The 27,805-nt window shown below is 41.2% G+C and overlaps 1 protein-coding gene across 10 annotated transcripts; it reads left to right on the top strand.

Annotated features, from left to right (window-relative positions):
- Window positions 1–1,481: 1,481 nt before the first annotated feature.
- On the top strand, window positions 1,482–7,439 carry LOC107227361 (adenomatous polyposis coli protein). Of its 10 annotated transcripts, none has more exons than XM_046737850.1 (15): window positions 1,482–1,620; window positions 2,227–2,382; window positions 2,586–2,798; window positions 3,210–3,842; window positions 3,952–4,096; window positions 4,185–4,348; window positions 4,426–4,756; window positions 4,866–5,015; window positions 5,179–5,325; window positions 5,411–5,554; window positions 5,633–5,961; window positions 6,150–6,244; window positions 6,344–6,470; window positions 6,541–6,702; window positions 7,040–7,439. In XM_046737850.1, the coding sequence occupies exons 1-15, from the start codon at window positions 1,578–1,580 to the stop codon at window positions 7,054–7,056; spliced, it is 2,856 nt and encodes a 951-aa protein (XP_046593806.1). In that variant the 5' UTR covers window positions 1,482–1,577; the 3' UTR covers window positions 7,057–7,439. The 10 variants fall into 10 exon arrangements, with proteins under 10 accessions (XP_046593806.1, XP_046593776.1, XP_046593784.1 ...); XM_046737820.1 differs by having other exon boundaries at window positions 3,006–3,842; window positions 4,188–4,348; XM_046737828.1 differs by having other exon boundaries at window positions 3,006–3,842; window positions 5,654–5,961.
- The last annotated feature ends 20,366 nt before the right edge of the window (window positions 7,440–27,805 follow it).

Genomic DNA, 27,805 nt, shown 5'->3' with positions numbered 1-27,805 from the left:
AATGCCTTTTTCACTTATTCGATCAACAACAAAGATATTTGAATGGATGTTTTGCAAATTAGTCATATTTACACTGTACTTCTATACATACAGTTGTGCAAATACGATGTATAATAATATCGCAATTATGATATAGCAAATACCCGATATTTCTGCGATGTACTCGTAATTATTTTCGTTGGAATTGAGAACGTAATGTTAATTACAGACATGTTTTTTCTAAACGACGAATCGACAGCTGCAATGATAGGTAACTTCTAGCTTTAACGTCTCGTCAACGCCAAAATTTTACTTCCGCTGAATATTAGATCCGACCAAAACTTCGCAAATTCTAGACTTGAATCTGAGATCCTGATTTAAATACCTTGCACGGTATTCGTGTTCAGACTACGCGCGCTGAGTTGGTAAGTGGTACAGCTAGCTACTCAGGACGGTTGATAATAAAATTACACGCCCCGCATTGAAAAGGACCCACGTGACATCCGTCGGAAGAAAACGGTCAAGGTACCAATTTTTACGCAATTCAATATGCTTGTAGTTTTATCGAAGTGGAGATGTCCCTGCGAAGTACTTGGAAAAATTACAGTGAAAAATGACGGAGTCAAAACAGGTGTTAAAGGAGTTCAAAATCACGTTCGGGCAACTATGGATTCAAAAATTATAAACCCACCATGTGGATTAATTATTTTGCGAATTATGAGGCGAATCGTTGAACTGGTCTTAGAAATTTGATTCTTTTCAAATCCGTCTGGTGTTTTGCATACAGATGTAATTGTATGATCCTGAAAGTTAAAAAAATACATTTACTACAAAAACACCGGTTCCAGAATTTCTAATGTGCAGCAAAACGTAGTTTTACTACCTGATACGAAAATCGGACATGTAACAAAAATAGCAAAATTTTCAAGAGATCATCACTCGTACAAATCAATGTGGTTTCATTTCAATAGCATAATTTTCGCACAGGCGCTGCGTGTACGTGCAGAATATCGAACCGAACTTATAATAATCTATTCAACAAGACCGGTTCAGTGTAGCCATGATTCATAGAGCGCTCAAACTACAAGCTTACGATCCCAGTCCCTCAAAATTTACACGATGTAAATTATTGTCCACTTCAGAGTAGAGAATTTATGAATTTATTGAAATTGAATTATTTTATTCCGAACGTTCGATTAATCCAGTGAGACGCGCAACCAGTTTCGAGATCTTAAAATAGTCGCATGGCCTCCACTTTTGCGAATTTCTTCGACGCGGGTTTTCTCTTCGATAAATCCACGGGGATTTCGAAACGTGCAAGAATTCATCATTCGATTATCTTTCTCGGAGCTATTTCGCCTGGGCGACCTCTCTTGGCGCTCGTCGGTTTTTCTAAACGCGTTTCACGTTGCGCCTGGCGAACGGGTCGACGGCAATCCAACGTACACCCTAAAATATTCACCTTCTCCTTTCACCCCTAGGCTTAAGTTTATGCTTCCACCTAGCGGCTGACTCGCGAGATGTTGTCGACAGGCGATCCTTGATCGGCTGCTAGTAGCTGGTAAGGTGTAAGCTAGTTCTGAGCCGAGGAAGATGTCATGGAGCCAAAGCTCAAAGAGGATGAAGGGATCGAGGCCAGAGGCACGTAATTATTTGAAATAAATCCCGACTACACGACATGCATGAAATACTAACGAAGAGTCAGTCAAAGCCAAACTACAAGCAGAAGAGTGTTATTCGGCGGCATTACTTGCTACGTGCAAAAAGGAAACTGGCTATTCTCGATTCAGTCACGGCAGAGCTGCGGCTTCTCATTGGTTCTTGCCAATCATCCTTGTCGTATGATTGGCCGGTAACCAAGCCAGCTCTGACTGCTCGAATAAGAGAATACATCTCATCTGTCAAATAGCGTCTCGAATCTTGTATAATTTCGGGGTTGAAGAACACATAACGTGCAAACCAATCGAGGCAAAATTTAGTGTCTGATTGTATGGAGATTAATGATGTTTGGATTACTTTGAGCGATAGAATGGGTGAGAAAACGTACAGGGAAGTTTGATGCCGATGCACAGGTTCAGGTTATGTCTCTCGCTTCCACGGTTCATTCAACCTGTGGTGGAAATTTGAACTGTTTTTCAATAAATATATTGTTTTTTTGCGGGGTCATTTTTAACTGTAATTTACTGTGACTGGATTTAATATTCAACTTATCGATTACTACATGTTTGATCGTTTTTCTCCCTTCAGAGAAAATCCAGGAGCGAAAGAAGATGAATGGGAAGATGGATGAGGTATATGATTTGTTAGAAATGTTGAGGGGTATCGAAGGATGCAAGGACATAAACGCCTTTCTTCTTTCGATGAGCAGTGCCATAGATATCTGCTTGGCAATGAAGCAGTCTGGTTGGTTTGCATTTCAAGTTCCATTTAAGATTAGATTCTTACATCTTTTGTTTAGCATTCATGCTTTCTTTGCAATTCTCTTTTCCTTGTCTGCTAAAAAATGTTTCGCCAAATTATTTGAATGCATTGAACAATTCAATTAATCGGATTGAAATTTGTTGAATCATCTGTTGAATGAATTTCTATGTTTCTTTCAACTATAGGTTGCTTGCCGCTGTTGATCAAACTCATAAATGCACGCGGTCATGATACAGAAGCTAAAGAAATAACGTCCCAAGTATTTCACAACATAATACAAGCCACAGCTGACAGAAGTACAGAGCAGCCAGAAACTAGGATCTACAATCTTTTGGAACAATTGAAAGATTATTGTCAAATGCTTAGATCAATCCCTGAGACTGAGCATTCCCCACCTGGTAAGCAGCATCCTGCTAATATCATTCCTGGCAACTCAGGGCAGTAAAAAAAAAAAACTGCTGAAGATTAAAACTTGCAACCGTCTTTGTAGATTAATTGCTTTCAAGACTCTGTTATGGTTGTATTTTAAGAGACCTTAAACGTTACTCTATACTATATTATTCGATTTTTATTGCTTCAACAAATGGATATGCTTGGTTTTACAGAAGATGTAAACGACCAGCCAGTCGATTACAGTCAAAAATATTCGGAACCAAACCCTGTAGTCCAGAATAAAATTCCCTGCAATTCAAATAATCAACCCATCGATTACAGCATGAAATACTATGAAAACAATTCATTAAATCAAGATGATGTGTCCAACGATGGTAAAGTCCAAGGCACAGTTGATTATGGTAAACGATTTTCAGAGCCGACATGTACCCTACACCAGAACAGTCCACAAAATGATGAACAGGTTCAGCCGATAAAATACTCGACAAGGTATTCAGAGAAAAACTCTATGCTACAGCCGAGTGATGTCGCCGATGAGACTGAAACTATAAGAATACCGAAAAAAGAAAATTCAGACTCAAGCTCAAAGCCGGATGTCTTTGGCGTTTATGCAGAAACGGATTTAGACCAACCGACCGACTACAGTTTGCGATATGCAGAGGATGATACAGATGAAGAGGAGAAACAGAATTCAGGATACTTTGCTGAAAATGAGCAAGCTTTTGTACCAGAAGATACGATAAAGACTTACTGCACAGAAGGAACCCCTTACGAAACACCTTTCAACTTCTCGACTGCGACATCGATGTCAGACTTGCGTGTTGATGATTCAAAGGACACGGATGTTTCCAAGAAAAACCCAATGAAAATCGTCGAAAACAATTCAAAGGATAACGAATCTACCTTCGAACCCAGTCCAGAAGAATCAAACGGTCAAATCGTCGCTAATAATGAATCCGAAAGTCGAAAAAACGTTTCTGAACGCAGCTCTGACCAAGTATCTCCAGAAAAGTCTGATAAATATTGTGAAGAAGTTGTGGATAAAGAAGGTTTGCCTTTAAAGACTGGTTTGACTAATTTTTTGCTGAACTGACCTCAAAAAATGTTTTATTATTAGTCCCGTGCATTCTTGCGCTTGATGTGAGCTTTAAATTACAGGAAAGATGGTTACATTTGGGGGAGAGGATCATTACGCCGAAGAAACGCCTCTCATGTTTTCTCGGACCAGTTCTCTTGGTTCTCTGGGTGGGTTTGAACAGCATTCTATCCACGACGATCGCAGCTCGGTTGTCAGCGATTTTAGGTAGTCAAAAGTTATGCCATAAAATTAATTCTTTTCTATTCAGCCAAAGAACGTATATTATATACATATGAATTAATTTTAATCCAAGTAGCTGGCGCACGAGCGGAATTGTTTCTCCTAGTGAGTTACCTGATTCGCCGACACAAACGGTACCACCGAGTCCTCGTCACAACAAATCCCAACCTGAATTCACCAACAGGTCTCAAGACGAAACTTCTAAATTACCTGCGCATCGTTTGTGTGAGCATAAAGGTAAAATCTATTTTCAAATTATTTTTGTTAACAGAGCATATATGGCATCAGGCTTCTGAAAAGAAAACTCATTTCAGCGAATGGCAGATCGAACGCGACAAAGCGTAGCGTTTTTGAAGACGATATTGCAGCGTTTAAGGAGGAGTCTACTCCAATAGATTTCTCAGCTGCAACAAGTCTCAGTTCGCTGACAATTGACGACGAGCCTAAAATCGCTAATGATTCGAAGTTCAAAGAGAATAGGGAAAAATTGGGAGAAGCAATTCCAGAAGAAAGGGAAGAAACCTCACCTACACGGCTTGAACATCAAGACACAATAAAGATCGCAGAGATCGACGAAGTCAGTGAAGGAGAGGATGACGAAGGAATGCTGGATGCCTGCATAAACATCGGGATGCAAAGCATAATGTGAGTTTCATGATTTTCTTATATGTTTATTATTCTATTTATGAATTTTTCTGTTTTCTTATTGTGAATCAGTTTGCAAAATTGTATCGTTTTCATATTATGCACGTAGAAACCGTAAAGACGAGCAAAAACCGTCGGTAAATAGCGACGAGATAGCAGATATAGTTGAGACCGTGGACACAGATCAAGAAACAGATGGGGATGAAGATGACGATATGCTGGCTGCATGTATCAGCATAGGAATGCATTCCACATTCCGGTACACTTTTATTGATTAAACGGTAGATCTTGCCTTTTTGTCTTCCTTTTTTACTTTAAAATGAATCGTCAGTACTTTTTTTGCTAAAAAATGAAGTTCCATACCTTCTTTCAGAAAATATTGTAATTTCTCTATAATCTTCCAACTATCGCTCACTCTTCAGGAATCGCAAAGAAGACCAAAAAGGCTCCGAATCCTCGGACATTGCAAGTGTAGCTGAAGTGGTTGATGTGGGGGAAATCAGCGATGAACATGACGACGACGAAGGCATGCTGGCTGCCTGTATTAATATTGGAATACAAAGAGCGATGTAAGTGCCTGCTTTCACCAATCAATTAGGGCTAAATACAAAATCATTCAATTCATGTCCACTGCATGATAATCTTTCTTTCCAGTAATCGACAAGAGGACCCCAAAACAATATTAAAGCCTGAGATCGCAAACTCCGTGGAGGCTGAAGATTCTCTCAAAATCAGCGACGTAGATAGTGATGGTGAAGAAATGTTGGCCGCTTGCATAAACGTTGGGATACAAAGCATGTGAGTAACTATTTTTACTGAACAGAGTATCTCGAATTAATTTAACTGCATTTGAGGAACAATAACATTAATTCTCAGACACAAACAATCTCTAAGAAGAAGCAGTATGACGAAGCCTCCCATTCAACCGGTCAGCAATCTGACGAGGTATCAGACAAGTTCTGCACTGAATCATTTGGACGGTGGCTTAACAACGTTTCCTGGTAACCACAGACAGACGTTGAAGGGTCTTAAAGGTAGACCTGATGACACAGCGATTCCAGACAGCATTCATATATACTGCACAGAAGATACTCCTGCCAACATATCTCCGGCTGGTTCGCATTCTAATCTTTCGGTATTGTCTATGCTGAGCTCGCCCGGAATCGTGGAAAAGAGCTGCGAGCCCAGGATCATGGAGAGTAACGGTGCGTAATGTTTTGAGAAAGGAAACTTTAAATTTGGTAACTAAGCTACTTCAAAACGTGTTTTATTCCATCAATGGATGTGAATCGAAGTAAATGGTCTTATTTTTCAACTTTTACATTCTTTCGATTTTGCTGTTCCATTTACATCATTCAACTAATACCAAAAAATGTTGAAATATTGATTACAGCTGGGCGCTCGGATATTTTGGCTATCGACAGTCTGACGCTTTCCGAAGAGGACGACGTTATCGTAGCTAAGCTAATAGAGTCGGGAATGCGTAAGGTATGGACTACGAACAACAATACAAACTCGTTTCCTCGATAGAAATTGAATAGTGCCGTAGACGATGAACTTCTACTATTTTATTACGATTGGTTTTAGGTGCAGCTCAACGGCAATCCAGCCTGTGGAATCACGCTCCCTGTTTCCAGTAAAAGTGACCAAGAAAGACCGTGCCGAACTCCATCAACTTCTCCAGCCGAACCTGTTTTTATTAAACCTAAAAAAGGTGGTTTGCCCGATTGAGAAGAAATGGTAGATTGCATAGAATTTAGAACAATATTAACATCGAATATAAGATTCGCCAAATTCGAATGATACAGGGCCTCTCAGATCCCAGTCTCCGGAAGATGGGCGAAGATATGAAGCCACGACTTTCGCAACGCTTGACATGGAAAGCCGAAACTGCAAGAGTCTAGATATTACGCCTGTTTCAACCGAATTGAAATGTTCTAAACACGGTGAGTTCAGTAGAAAAATAGAAGAACAAAACCAAGCTCTTTGTCCACAATCAAATTCCACTATGAATAACAACTTTATTGTGTTCTGTACGGTTAAGAAAAATTTTGCCTATTATTTTTATAATCTGTGATTAGTGTGGCGAATAATTCGAAAGTTTCTAAGTCATCTTCGGTTTTGCATCGATTAAAGATAATTCCCGCAATGTTTCTTTCACAGAATATATGTTACAATATGTTTATGTTTTCTTTGGTTTTATGAATCGTTTCTTGAAAGCCATAAGTTACAGTACGCCGTAGACCCGTGAATAATTTCAATCGGATTTCGCTTACGTTTCAGATTTCGATACGGAATAGAAAAAATGCTGCGACGCTATTTGGCGTTTGAGACGAGAATCTGGATGAAAACAACATATATTATATTCAACTGACGAAGATATTTGTCAACCAGTTTAATACAACATCTGGACAGTACGAGTTTCCAGTATTTCCTGAATTCTTCCGCAATTCACTAACGTTTTGGAATGGCCGCCCAACTATCTCATTACTTGTTTCTATTAATATCATGTCGTATTTTATTTCGTGAAACACCTGTATTTTGTACCTATTCCTATTTCTTTCATTGGCGTACTTCATGTTAAACACGTATTTTTTGTGCAATCAATAAGCGATTTGCTTTCACTTTATTTGTAGCTCCTGTATATAAAGAATTACATTGTGTGATTAAATTTCATAAATGATACCAATGGTTGTAATTGAATTTATAAACCTTGTAAGTCCTATCCGTACTTATGGGAAACTAGGTATGTGAGTGTTACGTGTCGGTAACAGTTGATATGGCAACCATCATAGCGTCATCCAACACTTGACGTAATAAACGTCAGATTGCGCGAGATTAAACGCGCTGATTTTGTCGGTCGATCTGAAGTGACGACCGCAGGTTCTTCAATTTTCTTGGTATTTTCTTGCGGTAACCCCTTTGCATTTTTGGCGAAAATTTTCGCGATTTTGGAAAGTGCGGGAATAAATTCTTTCTGGCACTAATCCGACGTAATTTTGCGAGAGAAATCGATTGGGCGCAGTCCCAATACGCTGCGATCAACGCATCAAAAGTTAGAGCCAAAAAACGAAAACCTGAGTTTTCGACATTTTTCAGCAGGGGCTTTTTCCTTCGTAACTTCTCTCGTGTTGATCCCACGCTCTTTTTGCTGTGTTTTCTGAGTTCCTGGTGGTCCAATTAGTCAGGTGAGGGTCATTAGAATCGAATCTGAGACCAAAAATTTTTTGGTCGAAAAATGAAAACAAAGTAAGGCTAACCCCTTTGCATTTTTGGCGAAAATTTTCGGATTTTGAAAAGTGCAGGAATAAATTCCTGCTGGCACTATTCCGACGTAATTTTGCGAGAGAAATCGATTGGGTGCAGTCCCAATACGCTGCAATCAACGCATCAAAAGTTAGAGCCAAAAAACGAGAACCTGTGTTTTCGACATTTTTCAGCAGGTGCTTTTTCCTTCGTAACTATTCTCCTGTTGATCCCACGCTCTTTTTGCTGTGTTTTCTGAGTTCCTGGTGGTCCAATTGGTCGGGTAAGGGTCATTAGAATCGAATCTGAGACCAAAAATTTTTTGGTCGAAAAATGAAAAAAAAGTAAGGCTAACCCCTTTGCATTTTTGGCGAAAATTTTCGGATTTTGAAAAGTGCAGGAATAAATTCTTTCTGGCACTATTCCGACGTAATTTTGCGAGAGAAATCGATTGGGCGCAGTCCCAATACGCTGCGATCGACGCATCGAAAGTTACAGCCGAAAAACGAAAACCTGAAGTTTCGACATTTTTCAGCAGGTGCTTTTATCCTCGTATCTTCTCTCCCGTTGATCCCACGCTCCTTTTGCTGCGTTTTCTGAGTTCCTTGGGGTCCAATTGGTCGGGAAAGAGTCATACGAATCAATTCTGAGACCAAAATTTTTTTGGTCAAAAAAAAAGGAAGGTATTTGTATTTTTGGCGAAAATTTTCGCGATTTTCAAAAGTGCCGGAATAAATTAATTGTGGCACTATTCCGACGTAATTTTGCGAGAGAAATCGATTGGGCGCAGTCCCAATACGCTGCGATCGACGCATCGAAAGTTACAGCCGAAAAACGAAAACCTGAATTTTCGACATTTTTCAGCAGGTGCTTTTTCCTTCGTAACTATTCTCCTGTTGATCCCACGCTCTTTTTGCTGTGTTTTCTGAGTTCCTGGTGGTCCAATTAGTCAGGTGAGGGTCATTAGAATCGAATCTGAGACCAAAAATTTTTTGGTCAAAAAAAAAGGAAGGTTAACCCCTTTGTATTTTTGGCGAAAATTTTCGCGATTTTCAAAAGTGCTGGAATAAATTAATTGTGGCACTATTCCGACGTAATTTTGCGAGAGAAATCGATTGGGCGCAGTCCCAATACGCTGCGATCGACGCATCGGAAGTTACAGCCGAAAAACGAAAACCTGAATTTTCGACATTTTCCGGCAGGTGCTTTTTTCCTCGTATCTTCTCTCCCGTTGATCCCACGCTCCTTTTGCTGCGTTTTCTGAGTTCCTTGGGGTCCAATTGGTCGGGAAAGAGTCATACGAATCAATTCTGAGACCAAAATTTTTTTGGTCAAAAAAAAAGGAAGGTTAACCCCTTTGGATTTTTGGCGAAAATTTTCGCGATTTTCAAAAGTGCCGGAATGAATTAATTGTGGCACTATTCCGACGTAATTTTGCGAGAGAAATCGATTGGGCGCAGTCCCAATACGCTGCGATCGACGCATCGAAAGTTACAGCCGAAAAACGAAAATCTGAATTTTCGACATTTTTCAGCAGGTGCTTTTTTCCTCGTATCTTCTCTCCCGTTGATCCCACGCTCCTTTTGCTGCGTTTTCTGAGTTCCTGGTGGTCCAATTAGTCAGGTGAGGGTCATTAGAATCGAATCTGAGACCAAAAATTTTTTGGTCAAAAAAAAAGGTTGGTTAACCCCTTTGTATTTTTGGCGAAAATTTTCGCGATTTTCAAAAGTGCCGGAATAAATTAATTGTGGCACTATTCCGACGTTATTTTGCGAGAGAAATCGATTGGGCGCAGTCCCAATACGCTGCGATCGACGCATCGAAAGTTACAGCCGAAAAACGAAAACCTGAATTTTCGACATTTTCCGGCAGGTGCTTTTTTCCTCGTATCTTCTCTCCCGTTGATCCCACGCTCCTTTTGCTGCGTTTTCTGAGTTCCTTGGGGTCCAATTGGTCGGGAAAGAGTCATACGAATCAATTCCGAGACGAAAAATTTTTTGGTCAAAAAAAAAGGAAGGTTAACCCCTTTGTATTTTTGGCGAAAATTTTCGCGATTTTCAAAAGTGCCGGAATAAATTAATTGTGGCACTATTCCGACGTAATTTCGCGAGAGAAATCGATTGGGCGCAGTCCCAATACGCTGCAATCGACGCATCGAAAGTTACAGCCAAAAAACGAAAACCTGAATTTTCGACATTTTTCAGCAGGTGCTTTTTCCTTCGTAACTATTCTCCTGTTGATCCCACGCTCTTTTCGCTGTGTTTTCTGGGTTCCCGGTGGTCCAATTGGTCAGGTAAGGGTCATTAGAATCGAATCTGAGACCAAAAATTTTTTGGTCGAAAAATGAAAAAAAAGTAAGGCTAACCCCTTTGCATTTTTGGCGAAAATTTTCGGATTTTGAAAAGTGCAGGAATAAATTCTTTCTGGCACTATTCCGACGTAATTTTGCGAGAGAAATCGATTGGGCGCAGTCCCATTACGCTGCGATCGACGCATCGAAAGTTACAGCCAAAAAACGAAAACCTGAATTTTCGACATTTTTCAGCGGGTGCTTTTTCCTTCGTAACTATTCTCCTGTTGATCCCACGCTCTTTTCGCTGCGTTTTCTGAGTTCCTTAGGGTCCAATTGGTCGGGAAAGAGTCATACGAATCAATTCTGAGACAAAAAATTTTTTGGTCAAAAAAAAAGGAAGGTTAACCCCTTTGTATTTTTGGCGAAAATTTTCGCGATTTTCAAAAGTGCTGGAATAAATTAATTGTGGCACTATTCCGACGTAATTTTGCGAGAGAAATCGATTGGGCGCAGTCCCAATACGCTGCGATCGACGCATCGAAAGTTACAGCCGAAAAACGAAAACCTGAATTTTCGACATTTTTCAGCAGGTGCTTTTTCCTTCGTAACTATTCTCCTGTTGATCCCACGCTCTTTTTGCTGTGTTTTCTGAGTTCCTGGTGGTCCAATTAGTCAGGTGAGGGTCATTAGAATCGAATCTGAGACCAAAAATTTTTTGGTCAAAAAAAGGGGAAGGTTAACCCCTTTGTATTTTTGGCGAAAATTTTCGCGATTTTCAAAAGTGCCGGAATAAATTAATCGTGACACTATTCCGACGCAATTTTGCGAGAGAAATCGATTGGGCGCAGTCCCATTACGCTGCGATCGACGCATCGAAAGTTACAGCCAAAAAACGAAAACCTTAATTTTCGACATTTTTCAGCGGGTGCTTTTTCCTTCGTAACTATTCTCCTGTTGATCCCACGCTCTTTTCGCTGTGTTTTCTGAGTTCCCGGTGGTCCAACTGGTCAGGTGAGGGTCATTAGAATCGAATCTGAGACCAAAAATTTTTCCGTCAAAAAAAAGGAAGCTTAACCCCTTTGTATTTTTGGCGAAAATTTTCGCGATTTTCAAAAGTGCTGGAATAAATTAATTGTGGCACAATTCCGACGTAATTTTGCGAGAGAAATCGATTGGGCGCAGTCCCAATACGCTGCGATCGACGCATCGAAAGTTACAGCCGAAAAACGAAAACCTGAATTTTCGACATTTTTCAGCAGGTGCTTTTTCCTTCGTAACTATTCTCCTGTTGATCCCACGCTCTTTTTGCTGTGTTTTCTGAGTTCCTGGTGGTCCAATTAGTCAGTTGAGGGTCATTAGAATCGAATCTGAGACCAAAAATTTTTTGGTCAAATAAAAAGGAAGGTTAACCCCTTTGTATTTTTGGCGAAAATTTTCGCGATTTTCAAAAGTGCCGGAATAAATTAATTGTGGCACTATTCCGACGTAATTTTGCGAGAGAAATCGATTGGGCGCAGTCCCAATACGCTGCGATCGACGCATCGAAAGTTACAGCCGAAAAACGAAAACCTGAATTTTCGACATTTTTCAGCAGGTGCTTTTTTCCTCGTATCTTCTCTCCCGTTGATCCCACGCTCCTTTTGCTGCGTTTTCTGAGTTCCTTAGGGTCCAATTGGTCGGGAAAGAGTCATACGAATCAATTCTGAGACGAAAAATTTTTTGGTCAAAAAAAAAGGAAGGTTAACCCCTTTGTATTTTTGGCGAAAATTTTCGCGATTTTCAAAAGTGCCGGAATAAATTAATTGTGGCACTATTCCGACGTAATTTTGCGAGAGAAATCGATTGGGCGCAGTCCCAATACGCTGCGATCGACGCATCGAAAGTTACAGCCGAAAAACGAAAACCTGAATTTTCGACATTTTTCAGCAGGTGCTTTTTCCTTCGTAACTATTCTCCTGTTGATCCCACGCTCTTTTTGCTGTGTTTTCTGAGTTCCTGGTGGTCCAATTAGTCAGGTGAGGGTCATTAGAATCGAATCTGAGACCAAAAATTTTTTGGTCAAAAAAAAAGGAAGGTTAACCCCTTTGTATTTTTGGCGAAAATTTTCGCGATTTTCAAAAGTGCTGGAATAAATTAATTGTGGCACTATTCCGACGTAATTTTGCGAGAGAAATCGATTGGGCGCAGTCCCAATACGCTGCGATCGACGCATCGAAAGTTACAGCCGAAAAACGAAAACCTGAATTTTCGACATTTTTCAGCAGGTGCTTTTTCCTTCGTAACTATTCTCCTGTTGATCCCACGCTCTTTTTGCTGTGTTTTCTGAGTTCCTGGTGGTCCAATTAGTCAGGTGAGGGTCATTAGAATCGAATCTGAGACCAAAAATTTTTTGGTCAAAAAAAAAGGAAGGTTAACCCCTTTGTATTTTTGGCGAAAATTTTCGCGAATTTCAAAAGTCCTGGAATAAATTAATTGTGGCACTATTCCGACGTAATTTTGCGAGAGAAATCGATTGGGCGCAGTCCCAATACGCTGCGATCGACGCATCGAAAGTTACAGCCGAAAAACGAAAACCTGAATTTTCGACATTTTTCAGCAGGTGCTTTTTCCTTCGTAACTATTCTCCTGTTGATCCCACGCTCTTTTTGCTGTGTTTTCTGAGTTCCTGGTGGTCCAATTAGTCAGGTGAGGGTCATTAGAATCGAATCTGAGACCAAAAATTTTTTGGTCAAAAAAAGGGGAAGGTTAACCCCTTTGTATTTTTGGCGAAAATTTTCGCGATTTTCAAAAGTGCTGGAATAAATTAATTGTGGCACTATTCCGACGTAATTTTGCGAGAGAAATCGATTGGGCGCAGTCCCAATACGCTGCGATCGACGCATCGAAAGTTACAGCCGAAAAACGAAAACCTGAATTTTCGACATTTTTCAGCAGGTGCTTTTTCCTTCGTAACTATTCTCCTGTTGATCCCACGCTCTTTTTGCTGTGTTTTCTGAGTTCCTGGTGGTCCAATTAGTCAGTTGAGGGTCATTAGAATCGAATCTGAGACCAAAAATTTTTTGGTCAAATAAAAAGGAAGGTTAACCCCTTTGTATTTTTGGCGAAAATTTTCGCGATTTTCAAAAGTGCCGGAATAAATTAATTGTGGCACTATTCCGACGTAATTTTGCGAGAGAAATCGATTGGGCGCAGTCCCAATACGCTGCGATCGACGCATCGAAAGTTACAGCCGAAAAACGAAAACCTGAATTTTCGACATTTTCCGGCAGGTGCTTTTTTCCTCGTATCTTCTCTCCCGTTGATCCCACGCTCCTTTTGCTGCGTTTTCTGAGTTCCTTGGGGTCCAATTGGTCGGGAAAGAGTCATACGAATCAATTCTGAGACCAAAATTTTTTTGGTCAAAAAAAAAGGAAGGTTAACCCCTTTGGATTTTTGGCGAAAATTTTCGCGATTTTCAAAAGTGCCGGAATGAATTAATTGTGGCACTATTCCGACGTAATTTTGCGAGAGAAATCGATTGGGCGCAGTCCCAATACGCTGCGATCGACGCATCGAAAGTTACAGCCGAAAAACGAAAATCTGAATTTTCGACATTTTTCAGCAGGTGCTTTTTTCCTCGTATCTTCTCTCCCGTTGATCCCACGCTCCTTTTGCTGCGTTTTCTGAGTTCCTGGTGGTCCAATTAGTCAGGTGAGGGTCATTAGAATCGAATCTGAGACCAAAAATTTTTTGGTCAAAAAAAAAGGTTGGTTAACCCCTTTGTATTTTTGGCGAAAATTTTCGCGATTTTCAAAAGTGCTGGAATAAATTAATTGTGGCACTATTCCGACGTAATTTTGCGAGAGAAATCGATTGGGCGCAGTCCCATTACGCTGCGATCGACGCATCGAAAGTTACAGCCAAAAAACGAAAACCTGAATTTTCGACATTTTTCAGCGGGTGCTTTTTCCTTCGTAACTATTCTCCTGTTGATCCCACGCTCTTTTCGCTGTGTTTTCTGAGTTCCTGGTGGTCCAACTAGTCAGGTGAGGGTCATTAGAATCGAATCTGAGACCAAAAATTTTTTGGTCAAAAAAAAAGGAAGGTTAACCCCTTTGTATTTTTGGCGAAAATTTTCGCGATTTTCAAAAGTCCTGGAATAAATTAATTGTGGCACTATTCCGACGTAATTTTGCGAGAGAAATCGATTGGGCGCAGTCCCAATACGCTGCGATCGACGCATCGAAAGTTACAGCCGAAAAACGAAAACCTGAATTTTCGACATTTTTCAGCAGGTGCTTTTTCCTTCGTAACTATTCTCCTGTTGATCCCACGCTCTTTTTGCTGTGTTTTCTGAGTTCCTGGTGGTCCAATTAGTCAGGTGAGGGTCATTAGAATCGAATCTGAGACCAAAAATTTTTTGGTCAAAAAAAGGGGAAGGTTAACCCCTTTGTATTTTTGGCGAAAATTTTCGCGATTTTCAAAAGTGCTGGAATAAATTAATTGTGGCACTATTCCGACGTAATTTTGCGAGAGAAATCGATTGGGCGCAGTCCCAATACGCTGCGATCGACGCATCGAAAGTTACAGCCGAAAAACGAAAACCTGAATTTTCGACATTTTTCAGCAGGTGCTTTTTCCTTCGTAACTATTCTCCTGTTGATCCCACGCTCTTTTTGCTGTGTTTTCTGAGTTCCTGGTGGTCCAATTAGTCAGTTGAGGGTCATTAGAATCGAATCTGAGACCAAAAATTTTTTGGTCAAATAAAAAGGAAGGTTAACCCCTTTGTATTTTTGGCGAAAATTTTCGCGATTTTCAAAAGTGCTGGAATAAATTAATTGTGGCACAATTCCGACGTAATTTTGCGAGAGAAATCGATTGGGCGCAGTCCCAATACGCTGCGATCGACGCATCGAAAGTTACAGCCGAAAAACGAAAACCTGAATTTTCGACATTTTTCAGCAGGTGCTTTTTCCTTCGTAACTATTCTCCTGTTGATCCCACGCTCTTTTTGCTGTGTTTTCTGAGTTCCTGGTGGTCCAATTAGTCAGTTGAGGGTCATTAGAATCGAATCTGAGACCAAAAATTTTTTGGTCAAAAAAAAAGGAAGGTTAACCCCTTTGTATTTTTGGCGAAAATTTTCGCGATTTTCAAAAGTGCTGGAATAAATTAATTGTGGCACTATTCCGACGTAATTTTGCGCGAGAAATCGATTGGGCGCAGTCCCAATACGCTGCGATCGACGCATCGAAAGTTACAGCCGAAAAACGAAAACCTGAATTTTCGACATTTTTCGGCAGGTGCTTTTTTCCTCGTATCTTCTCTCCCGTTGATCCCACGCTCCTTTTGCTGCGTTTTCAGAGTTCCTTGGGGTCCAATTGGTCGGGAAAGAGTCATACGAATCAATTCTGAGACCAAAATTTTTTTGGTCAAAAAAAAAGGAAGGTTAACCCCTTTGTATTTTTGGCGAAAATTTTTGCGATTTTCAAAAGTGCCGGAATAAATTAATTGTGGCACTATTCCGACGTAATTTTGCGAGAGAAATCGATTGGGCACAGTTCCAATACGCTGCGATCGACGCATCGAAAGTTACAGCCGAAAAACGAAAACCTGAATTTTCGACATTTTTCGGCAGGTGCTTTTTTCCTCGTATCTTCTCTCCCGTTGATCCCACGCTCCTTTTGCTGCGTTTCCTGAGTTCCTTGGGGTCCAATTGGTCGGGAAAGAGTCATACGAATCAATTCTGAGACGAAAAATTTTTTGGTCAAAAAAAAAGGAGGGTTAACCCCTTTGTATTTTTGGCGAAAATTTTCGCGATTTTCAAAAGTGCTGGAATAAATTAATTGTGGCACTATTCCGACGTAATTTTGCGAGAGAAATCGATTGGGCGCAGTCCCATTACGCTGCGATCGACGCATCGAAAGTTACAGCCGAAAAACGAAAACCCGAATTTTCGACATTTTCCGGCAGGTGCTTTTTTCCTCGTATCTTCTCTCCCGTTGATCCCACGCTCCTTTTGCTGCGTTTTCTGAGTTCCTTGGGGTCCAATTGGTCGGGAAAGAGTCATACGAATCAATTCTGAGACCAAAATTTTTTTGGTCAAAAAAAAAGGAAGGTTAACCCCTTTGTATTTTTGGCGAAAATTTTCGCGATTTTCAAAAGTGCCGGAATAAATTAATTGTGGCACTATTCCGACGCAATTTTGCGAGAGAAATCGATTCGGCGCAGTCCCTATACGCTGCGATCGACGAATCGAAAGTTACAGCCGAAAAACGAAAACCTGAATTTTCGACATTTTTCAGCAGGTATTTTTTTCCTCGTATCTTCTCTCCCGTTGATCCCACGCTCCTTTTGCTGCGTTTTCTGAGTTCCTTGGGGTCCAATTGGTCGGGAAAGAGTCATACGAATCAATTCTGAGACGAAAAATTTTTTGGTCAAAAAAAAAGGAAGGTTAACCCCTTTGTATTTTTGGCGAAAATTTTCGCGATTTTAAAAAGTGCCGGAATAAATTAATTGTGGCACTATTCCGACGTAATTTTGCGAGAGAAATCGATTCGGCGCAGTCCCAATACGCTGCGATCGACGCATCGAAAGTTACAGCCGAAAAACGAAAACCTGAATTTTCGACATTTTTCAGCAGGTGCTTTTTCCTTCGTAACTATTCTCCTGTTGATCCCACACTCTTTTTGCTGCGTTTTCTGAGTTCCTTGGGGTCCAATTGGTCGGCAAAGAGTCATACGAATCAATTCTGAGACCAAAATTTTTTTGGTCAAAAAAAAAGGAAGGTTAACCCCTTTGTATTTTTGGAGAAAATTTTCGCGATTTTCAAAAGTGCCGGAATAAATTAATTGTGGCACTATTCCGATGCAATTTTGCGAGAGAAATCGATTCGGCGCAGTCCCAATACGCTGCGATCGACGCATCGAAAGTAACAGCCGAAAAACGAAAACCTGAATTTTCGACATTTTTCGGCAGGTGCTTTTTTCCTCGTATCTTCTCTCCCGTTGATCCCACGCTCCTTTTGCTGCGTTTTCTGAGTTCCTTGGGGTCCGATTGGTCGGGAAAGTGTCATACGAATCAATTCTGAGACCAAAATTTTTTTGGTCAAAAAAAAAGGAAGGTTAACCCCTTTGTATTTTTGGCGAAAATTTTCGCGATTTTCAAAAGTGCCGGAATAAATTAATTGTGGCACTATTCCGACGTAATTTTGCGAGAGAAATCGATTGGGCGCAGTCCCAATACGCTGCGATCGACGCATCGAAAGTTACAGCCGAAAAACGAAAACCTGAATTTTCGACATTTTCCGACAGGTGCTTTTTTCCTCGTATCTTCTCTCCCGTTGATCCCACGCTCCTTTCGCTGCGTTTTCTGAGTTCCTCGGGGTCCAATTGGTCGGGAAAGAGTCATACGAATCAATTCTGAGACCAAAATTTTTTTGGTCAAAAAAAAAGGAAGGTTAACCCCTTTGTATTTTTGGCGAAAATTTTCGCGATTTTCAAAAGTGCCGGAATAAATTAATCGTGACACTATTCCGACGCAATTTTGCGAGAGAAATCGATTGGGCGCAGTCCCATTACGCTGCGATCGACGCATCGAAAGTTACAGCCAAAAAACGAAAACCTTAATTTTCGACATTTTTCAGCGGGTGCTTTTTCCTTCGTAACTATTCTCCTGTTGATCCCACGCTCTTTTCGCTGTGTTTTCTGAGTTCCCGGTGGTCCAACTGGTCAGGTGAGGGTCATTAGAATCGAATCTGAGACCAAAAATTTTTCCGTCAAAAAAAAGGAAGCTTAACCCCTTTGTATTTTTGGCGAAAATTTTCGCGATTTTCAAAAGTGCTGGAATAAATTAATTGTGGCACAATTCCGACGTAATTTTGCGAGAGAAATCGATTGGGCGCAGTCCCAATACGCTGCGATCGACGCATCGAAAGTTACAGCCGAAAAACGAAAACCTGAATTTTCGACATTTTTCAGCAGGTGCTTTTTCCTTCGTAACTATTCTCCTGTTGATCCCACGCTCTTTTTGCTGTGTTTTCTGAGTTCCTGGTGGTCCAATTAGTCAGTTGAGGGTCATTAGAATCGAATCTGAGACCAAAAATTTTTTGGTCAAAAAAAAAGGAAGGTTAACCCCTTTGTATTTTTGGCGAAAATTTTCGCGATTTTCAAAAGTGCCGGAATAAATTAATTGTGGCACTATTCCAACGTAATTTTGCGAGAGAAATCGATTGGGCGCAGTCCCAATACGCTGCGATCGACGCATCGAAAGTTACAGCCGAAAAACAAAAACCTGAATTTTCGACATTTTCCGGCAGGTGCTTTTTTCCTCGTATCTTCTCTCCCGTTGATCCCACGCTCCTTTTGCTGCGTTTTCTGAGTTTCTTGGGGTCCAATTGGTCGGGAAAGAGTCATACGAATCAATTCTGAGACCAAAATTTTTTTGGTCAAAAAAAAAGGAAGGTTAACCCCTTTGTATTTTTGGCGAAAATTTTCGCGATTTTCAAAAGTGCCGGAATAAATTAATTGTGGCACTATTCCGACGTAATTTTGCGAGAGAAATCGATTGGGCGCAGTCCCAATACGCTGCGATCGACGCATCGAAAGTTACAGCCGAAAAACGAAAACCTGAATTTTCGACATTTTCCGGCAGGTGCTTTTTTCCTCGTATCTTCTCTCCCGTTGATCCCACGCTCCTTTCGCTGCGTTTTCTGAGTTCCTTGGGGTCCAATTGGTCGGGAAAGAGTCATACGAATCAATTCTGAGACGAAAAATTTTTTGGTCAAAAAAAAAGGAAGGTTAACCCCTTTGTATTTTTGGCGAAAATTTTCGCGATTTTCAAAAGTGCCGGAATAAATTAATTGTGGCACTATTCCGATGCAATTTTGCGAGAGAAATCGATTCGGCGCAGTCCCAATACGCTGCGATCGACGCATCGAAAGTAACAGCCGAAAAACGAAAACCTGAATTTTCGACATTTTTCGGCAGGTGCTTTTTTCCTCGTATCTTCTCTCCCGTTGATCCCACGCTCCTTTTGCTGCGTTTTCTGAGTTCCTTGGGGTCCGATTGGTCGGGAAAGAGTCATACGAATCAATTCTGAGACCAAAATTTTTTTGGTCAAAAAAAAAGGAAGGTTAACCCCTTTGTATTTTTGGCGAAAATTTTCGCGATTTTCAAAAGTGCCGGAATAAATTAATTGTGGCACTATTCCGACGTAATTTTGCGAGAGAAATCGATTGGGCGCAGTCCCAATACGCTGCGATCGACGCATCGAAAGTTACAGCCGAAAAACGAAAACCTGAATTTTCGACATTTTCCGACAGGTGCTTTTTTCCTCGTATCTTCTCTCCCGTTGATCCCACGCTCCTTTTGCTGCGTTTTCTGAGTTCCTCGGGGTCCAATTGGTCGGGAAAGAGTCATACGAATCAATTCTGAGACCAAAATTTTTTTGGTCAAAAAAAAAGGAAGGTTAACCCCTTTGTATTTTTGGCGAAAATTTTCGCGATTTTCAAAAGTGCCGGAATAAATTAATCGTGACACTATTCCGACGCAATTTTGCGAGAGAAATCGATTCGGCGCAGTCCCAATACGCTGCGATCGACGCATCGAAAGTTACAGCCGAAAAACGAAAACCTGAATTTTCGACATTTTCCGGCAGGTGCTTTTTTCCTCGTATCTTCTCTCCCGTTGATCCCACGCTCCTTTTGCTGCGTTTTCTGAGTTTCTTGGGGTCCAATTGGTCGGGAAAGAGTCATACGAATCCATTCTGAGACCAAAATTTTTTTGGTCAAAAAAAAAGGAAGGTTAACCCCTTTGTATTTTTGGCGAAAATTTTCGCGATTTTCAAAAGTGCCGGAATAAATTAATTGTGGCACTATTCCGACGTAATTTTGCGAGAGAAATCGATTGGGCGCAGTCCCAATACGCTGCGATCGACGCATCGAAAGTTACAGCCGAAAAACGAAAACCTGAATTTTCGACATTTTCCGGCAGGTGCTTTTTTGCTCGTATCTTCTCTCCCGTTGATCCCACGCTCCTTTCGCTGCGTTTTCTGAGTTCCTTGGGGTCCAATTGGTCGGGAAAGAGTCATACGAATCAATTCTGAGACCAAAATTTTTTTGGTCAAAAAAAAAGGAAGGTTAACCCCTTTGTATTTTTGGCGAAAATTCTCGCGATTTTCAAAAGTGCCGGAATAAATTAATCGTGGCACTATTCCGACGCAATTTTGCGAGAGAAATCGATTCGGCGCAGTCCCAATACGCTGCGATCGACGCATCGAAAGTTACAGCCGAAAAACGAAAACCTGAATTTTCGACATTTTTCAGCAGGTGCTTTTTCCTTCGTAACTATTCTCCTGTTGATCCCACGCTCTTTTTGCTGTGTTTTCTGAGTTCCTGGTGGTCCAATTAGTCAGGTGAGGGTCATTAGAATCGAATCTGAGACCAAAAATTTTTTGGTCGAAAAAAAAGGAAGGTTAACCCCTTTGTATTTTTGGCGAAAATTTTCGCGATTTTCAAAAGTGCTGGAATAAATTAATTGTGGCACTATTCCGATGCAATTTTGCGAGAGAAATCGATTCGGCGCAGTCCCAATACGCTGCGATCGACGCATCGAAAGTAACAGCCGAAAAACGAAAACCTGAATTTTCGACATTTTTCGGCAGGTGCTTTTTTCCTCGTATCTTCTCTCCCGTTGATCCCACGCTCCTTTTGCTGCGTTTTCTGAGTTCCTGGTGGTCCAATTAGTCAGTTGAGGGTCATTAGAATCGAATCTGAGACCAAAAATTTTTTGGTCAAAAAAAAAGGAAGGTTAACCCCTTTGTATTTTTGGCGAAAATTTTCGCGATTTTCAAAAGTGCCGGAATAAATTAATTGTGGCACTATTCCGACGTAATTTTGCGAGAGAAATCGATTGGGCGCAGTCCCAATACGCTGCGATCGACGCATCGAAAGTTACAGCCGAAAAACGAAAACCTGAATTTTCGACATTTTCCGACAGGTGCTTTTTTCCTCGTATCTTCTCTCCCGTTGATCCCACGCTCCTTTTGCTGCGTTTTCTGAGTTCCTGGTGGTCCAATTAGTCAGTTGAGGGTCATTAGAATCGAATCTGAGACCAAAAATTTTTTGGTCAAAAAAAAAGGAAGGTTAACCCCTTTGTATTTTTGGCGAAAATTTTCGCGATTTTCAAAAGTGCCGGAATAAATTAATTGTGGCACTATTCCAACGTAATTTTGCGAGAGAAATCGATTGGGCGCAGTCCCAATACGCTGCGATCGACGCATCGAAAGTTACAGCCGAAAAACAAAAACCTGAATTTTCGACATTTTCCGGCAGGTGCTTTTTTCCTCGTATCTTCTCTCCCGTTGATCCCACGCTCCTTTTGCTGCGTTTTCTGAGTTTCTTGGGGTCCAATTGGTCGGGAAAGAGTCATACGAATCAATTCTGAGACCAAAATTTTTTTGGTCAAAAAAAAAGGAAGGTTAACCCCTTTGTATTTTTGGCGAAAATTTTCGCGATTTTCAAAAGTGCCGGAATAAATTAATTGTGGCACTATTCCGACGTAATTTTGCGAGAGAAATCGATTGGGCGCAGTCCCAATACGCTGCGATCGACGCATCGAAAGTTACAGCCGAAAAACGAAAACCTGAATTTTCGACATTTTCCGGCAGGTGCTTTTTTCCTCGTATCTTCTCTCCCGTTGATCCCACGCTCCTTTCGCTGCGTTTTCTGAGTTCCTTGGGGTCCAATTGGTCGGGAAAGAGTCATACGAATCAATTCTGAGACGAAAAATTTTTTGGTCAAAAAAAAAGGAAGGTTAACCCCTTTGTATTTTTGGCGAAAATTTTCGCGATTTTCAAAAGTGCCGGAATAAATTAATTGTGGCACTATTCCGATGCAATTTTGCGAGAGAAATCGATTCGGCGCAGTCCCAATACGCTGCGATCGACGCATCGAAAGTAACAGCCGAAAAACGAAAACCTGAATTTTCGACATTTTTCGGCAGGTGCTTTTTTCCTCGTATCTTCTCTCCCGTTGATCCCACGCTCCTTTTGCTGCGTTTTCTGAGTTCCTTGGGGTCCGATTGGTCGGGAAAGAGTCATACGAATCAATTCTGAGACCAAAATTTTTTTGGTCAAAAAAAAAGGAAGGTTAACCCCTTTGTATTTTTGGCGAAAATTTTCGCGATTTTCAAAAGTGCCGGAATAAATTAATTGTGGCACTATTCCGACGTAATTTTGCGAGAGAAATCGATTGGGCGCAGTCCCAATACGCTGCGATCGACGCATCGAAAGTTACAGCCGAAAAACGAAAACCTGAATTTTCGACATTTTCCGACAGGTGCTTTTTTCCTCGTATCTTCTCTCCCGTTGATCCCACGCTCCTTTTGCTGCGTTTTCTGAGTTCCTCGGGGTCCAATTGGTCGGGAAAGAGTCATACGAATCAATTCTGAGACCAAAATTTTTTTGGTCAAAAAAAAAGGAAGGTTAACCCCTTTGTATTTTTGGCGAAAATTTTCGCGATTTTCAAAAGTGCCGGAATAAATTAATCGTGACACTATTCCGACGCAATTTTGCGAGAGAAATCGATTCGGCGCAGTCCCAATACGCTGCGATCGACGCATCGAAAGTTACAGCCGAAAAACGAAAACCTGAATTTTCGACATTTTCCGGCAGGTGCTTTTTTCCTCGTATCTTCTCTCCCGTTGATCCCACGCTCCTTTTGCTGCGTTTTCTGAGTTTCTTGGGGTCCAATTGGTCGGGAAAGAGTCATACGAATCCATTCTGAGACCAAAATTTTTTTGGTCAAAAAAAAAGGAAGGTTAACCCCTTTGTATTTTTGGCGAAAATTTTCGCGATTTTCAAAAGTGCCGGAATAAATTAATTGTGGCACTATTCCGACGTAATTTTGCGAGAGAAATCGATTGGGCGCAGTCCCAATACGCTGCGATCGACGCATCGAAAGTTACAGCCGAAAAACGAAAACCTGAATTTTCGACATTTTCCGGCAGGTGCTTTTTTGCTCGTATCTTCTCTCCCGTTGATCCCACGCTCCTTTCGCTGCGTTTTCTGAGTTCCTTGGGGTCCAATTGGTCGGGAAAGAGTCATACGAATCAATTCTGAGACCAAAATTTTTTTGGTCAAAAAAAAAGGAAGGTTAACCCCTTTGTATTTTTGGCGAAAATTCTCGCGATTTTCAAAAGTGCCGGAATAAATTAATCGTGGCACTATTCCGACGCAATTTTGCGAGAGAAATCGATTCGGCGCAGTCCCAATACGCTGCGATCGACGCATCGAAAGTTACAGCCGAAAAACGAAAACCTGAATTTTCGACATTTTTCAGCAGGTGCTTTTTCCTTCGTAACTATTCTCCTGTTGATCCCACGCTCTTTTTGCTGTGTTTTCTGAGTTCCTGGTGGTCCAATTAGTCAGGTGAGGGTCATTAGAATCGAATCTGAGACCAAAAATTTTTTGGTCGAAAAAAAAGGAAGGTTAACCCCTTTGTATTTTTGGCGAAAATTTTCGCGATTTTCAAAAGTGCTGGAATAAATTAATTGTGGCACTATTCCGATGCAATTTTGCGAGAGAAATCGATTCGGCGCAGTCCCAATACGCTGCGATCGACGCATCGAAAGTAACAGCCGAAAAACGAAAACCTGAATTTTCGACATTTTTCGGCAGGTGCTTTTTTCCTCGTATCTTCTCTCCCGTTGATCCCACGCTCCTTTTGCTGCGTTTTCTGAGTTCCTTGGGGTCCGATTGGTCGGGAAAGAGTCATACGAATCAATTCTGAGACCAAAATTTTTTTGGTCAAAAAAAAAGGAAGGTTAACCCCTTTGTATTTTTGGCGAAAATTTTCGCGATTTTCAAAAGTGCCGGAATAAATTAATTGTGGCACTATTCCGACGTAATTTTGCGAGAGAAATCGATTGGGCGCAGTCCCAATACGCTGCGATCGACGCATCGAAAGTTACAGCCGAAAAACGAAAACCTGAATTTTCGACATTTTCCGACAGGTGCTTTTTTCCTCGTATCTTCTCTCCCGTTGATCCCACGCTCCTTTTGCTGCGTTTTCTGAGTTCCTCGGGGTCCAATTGGTCGGGAAAGAGTCATACGAATCAATTCTGAGACCAAAATTTTTTTGGTCAAAAAAAAAGGAAGGTTAACCCCTTTGTATTTTTGGCGAAAATTTTCGCGATTTTCAAAAGTGCCGGAATAAATTAATCGTGACACTATTCCGACGCAATTTTGCGAGAGAAATCGATTCGGCGCAGTCCCAATACGCTGCGATCGACGCATCGAAAGTTACAGCCGAAAAACGAAAACCTGAATTTTCGACATTTTTCGGCAGGTGCTTTTTTCCTCGTATCTTCTCTCCCGTTGATCCCACGCTCCTTTTGCTGCGTTTTCTGAGTTCCTTGGGGTCCAATTGGTCGGGAAAGAGTCATACGAATCAATTCTGAGACCAAAATTTTTTTGGTCAAAAAAAAAGGAAGGTTAACCCCTTTGTATTTTTGGCGAAAATTTTCGCGATTTTCAAAAGTGCCGGAATAAATTAATTGTGGCACTATTCCGACGTAATTTTGCGAGAGAAATCGATTGGGCGCAGTCCCAATACGCTGCGATCGACGCATCGAAAGTTACAGCCGAAAAACAAAAACCTGAATTTTCGACATTTTCCGGCAGGTGCTTTTTTCCTCGTATCTTCTCTCCCGTTGATCCCACGCTCCTTTTGCTGCGTTTTCTGAGTTTCTTGGGGTCCAATTGGTCGGGAAAGAGTCATACGAATCAATTCTGAGACCAAAATTTTTTTGGTCAAAAAAAAAGGAAGGTTAACCCCTTTGTATTTTTGGCGAAAATTTTCGCGATTTTCAAAAGTGCCGGAATAAATTAATTGTGGCACTATTCCGACGTAATTTTGCGAGAGAAATCGATTGGGCGCAGTCCCAATACGCTGCGATCGACGCATCGAAAGTTACAGCCGAAAAACGAAAACCTGAATTTTCGACATTTTCCGGCAGGTGCTTTTTTCCTCGTATCTTCTCTCCCGTTGATCCCACGCTCCTTTCGCTGCGTTTTCTGAGTTCCTTGGGGTCCAATTGGTCGGGAAAGAGTCATACGAATCAATTCTGAGACGAAAAATTTTTTGGTCAAAAAAAAAGGAAGGTTAACCCCTTTGTATTTTTGGCGAAAATTTTCGCGATTTTCAAAAGTGCCGGAATAAATTAATTGTGGCACTATTCCGACGTAATTTTGCGAGAGAAATCGATTCGGCGCAGTCCCAATACGCTGCGATCGACGCATCGAAAGTTACAGCCGAAAAACGAAAACCTGAATTTTCGACATTTTTCGGCAGGTGCTTTTTTCCTCGTATCTTCTCTCCCGTTGATCCCACGCTCCTTTTGCTGCGTTTCCTGAGTTCCTTGGGGTCCAATTGGTCGGGAAAGAGTCATACGAATCAATTCTGAGACGAAAAATTTTTTGGTCAAAAAAAAAGGAGGGTTAACCCCTTTGTATTTTTGGCGAAAATTTTCGCGATTTTCAAAAGTGCTGGAATAAATTAATTGTGGCACTATTCCGACGTAATTTTGCGAGAGAAATCGATTGGGCGCAGTCCCATTACGCTGCGATCGACGCATCGAAAGTTACAGCTGAAAAACGAAAACCCGAATTTTCGACATTTTCCGGCAGGTGCTTTTTTCCTCGTATCTTCTCTCCCGTTGATCCCACGCTCCTTTTGCTGCGTTTTCTGAGTTCCTTGGGGTCCAATTGGTCGGCAAAGAGTCATACGAATCAATTCTGAGACCAAAATTTTTTTGGTCAAAAAAAAAGGAAGGTTAACCCCTTTGTATTTTTGGAGAAAATTTTCGCGATTTTCAAAAGTGCCGGAATAAATTAATTGTGGCACTATTCCGATGCAATTTTGCGAGAGAAATCGATTCGGCGCAGTCCCAATACGCTGCGATCGACGCATCGAAAGTAACAGCCGAAAAACGAAAACCTGAATTTTCGACATTTTTCGGCAGGTGCTTTTTTCCTCGTATCTTCTCTCCCGTTGATCCCACGCTCCTTTTGCTGCGTTTTCTGAGTTCCTTGGGGTCCGATTGGTCGGGAAAGAGTCATACGAATCAATTCTGAGACCAAAATTTTTTTGGTCAAAAAAAAAGGAAGGTTAACCCCTTTGTATTTTTGGCGAAAATTTTCGCGATTTTCAAAAGTGCCGGAATAAATTAATTGTGGCACTATTCCGACGTAATTTTGCGAGAGAAATCGATTGGGCGCAGTCCCAATACGCTGCGATCGACGCATCGAAAGTTACAGCCGAAAAACGAAAACCTGAATTTTCGACATTTTCCGACAGGTGCTTTTTTCCTCGTATCTTCTCTCCCGTTGATCCCACGCTCCTTTTGCTGCGTTTTCTGAGTTCCTCGGGGTCCAATTGGTCGGGAAAGAGTCATACGAATCAATTCTGAGACCAAAATTTTTTTGGTCAAAAAAAAAGGAAGGTTAACCCCTTTGTATTTTTGGCGAAAATTTTCGCGATTTTCAAAAGTGCCGGAATAAATTAATCGTGACACTATTCCGACGCAATTTTGCGAGAGAAATCGATTCGGCGCAGTCCCAATACGCTGCGATCGACGCATCGAAAGTTACAGCCGAAAAACGAAAACCTGAATTTTCGACATTTTCCGGCAGGTGCTTTTTTCCTCGTATCTTCTCTCCCGTTGATCCCACGCTCCTTTTGCTGCGTTTTCTGAGTTTCTTGGGGTCCAATTGGTCGGGAAAGAGTCATACGAATCAATTCTGAGACCAAAATTTTTTTGGTCAAAAAAAAAGGAAGGTTAACCCCTTTGTATTTTTGGCGAAAATTTTCGCGATTTTCAAAAGTGCTGGAATAAATTAATTGTGGCACTATTCCGACGTAATTTTGCGCGAGAAATCGATTGGGCGCAGTCCCAATACGCTGCGATCGACGCATCGAAAGTTACAGCCGAAAAACGAAAACCTGAATTTTCGACATTTTTCGGCAGGTGCTTTTTTCCTCGTATCTTCTCTCCCGTTGATCCCACGCTCCTTTTGCTGCGTTTTCTGAGTTCCTTGGGGTCCAATTGGTCGGGAAAGAGTCATACGAATCAATTCTGAGACCAAAATTTTTTTGGTCAAAAAAAAAGGAAGGTTAACCCCTTTGTATTTTTGGCGAAAATTTTCGCGATTTTCAAAAGTGCCGGAATAAATTAATTGTGGCACTATTCCGACGTAATTTTGCGAGAGAAATCGATTGGGCGCAGTCCCAATACGCTGCGATCGACGCATCGAAAGTTACAGCCGAAAAACAAAAACCTGAATTTTCGACATTTTCCGGCAGGTGCTTTTTTCCTCGTATCTTCTCTCCCGTTGATCCCACGCTCCTTTTGCTGCGTTTTCTGAGTTTCTTGGGGTCCAATTGGTCGGGAAAGAGTCATACGAATCAATTCTGAGACCAAAATTTTTTTGGTCAAAAAAAAAGGAAGGTTAACCCCTTTGTATTTTTGGCGAAA

The sequence above is a fragment of the Neodiprion lecontei genome, chromosome 1, assembly GCF_021901455.1.
Source record: "Neodiprion lecontei isolate iyNeoLeco1 chromosome 1, iyNeoLeco1.1, whole genome shotgun sequence".
Taxonomy (NCBI): Eukaryota; Metazoa; Arthropoda; class Insecta; order Hymenoptera; family Diprionidae; genus Neodiprion; species Neodiprion lecontei.
Note: the sequence above shows the minus strand (reverse complement) of the source record. Positions and strands in the feature narration are given on the sequence as shown.

Bases quoted from the DNA above. Each gene is read 5' to 3' on its own strand.
- LOC107227361 (XM_046737803.1), top strand. From the start codon at position 1,578: ATGGAGCCAAAGCTCAAAGAGGATGAAGGGATCGAGGCCAGAG. The intron at 4,097-4,184 runs GTAGTCAAAAGT...TTTTAATCCAAG, and splicing joins TCGGTTGTCAGCGATTTTAG to TAGCTGGCGCACGAGCGGAA. The intron at 4,757-4,865 runs GTGAGTTTCATG...TTATGCACGTAG, and splicing joins ATCGGGATGCAAAGCATAAT to AAACCGTAAAGACGAGCAAA.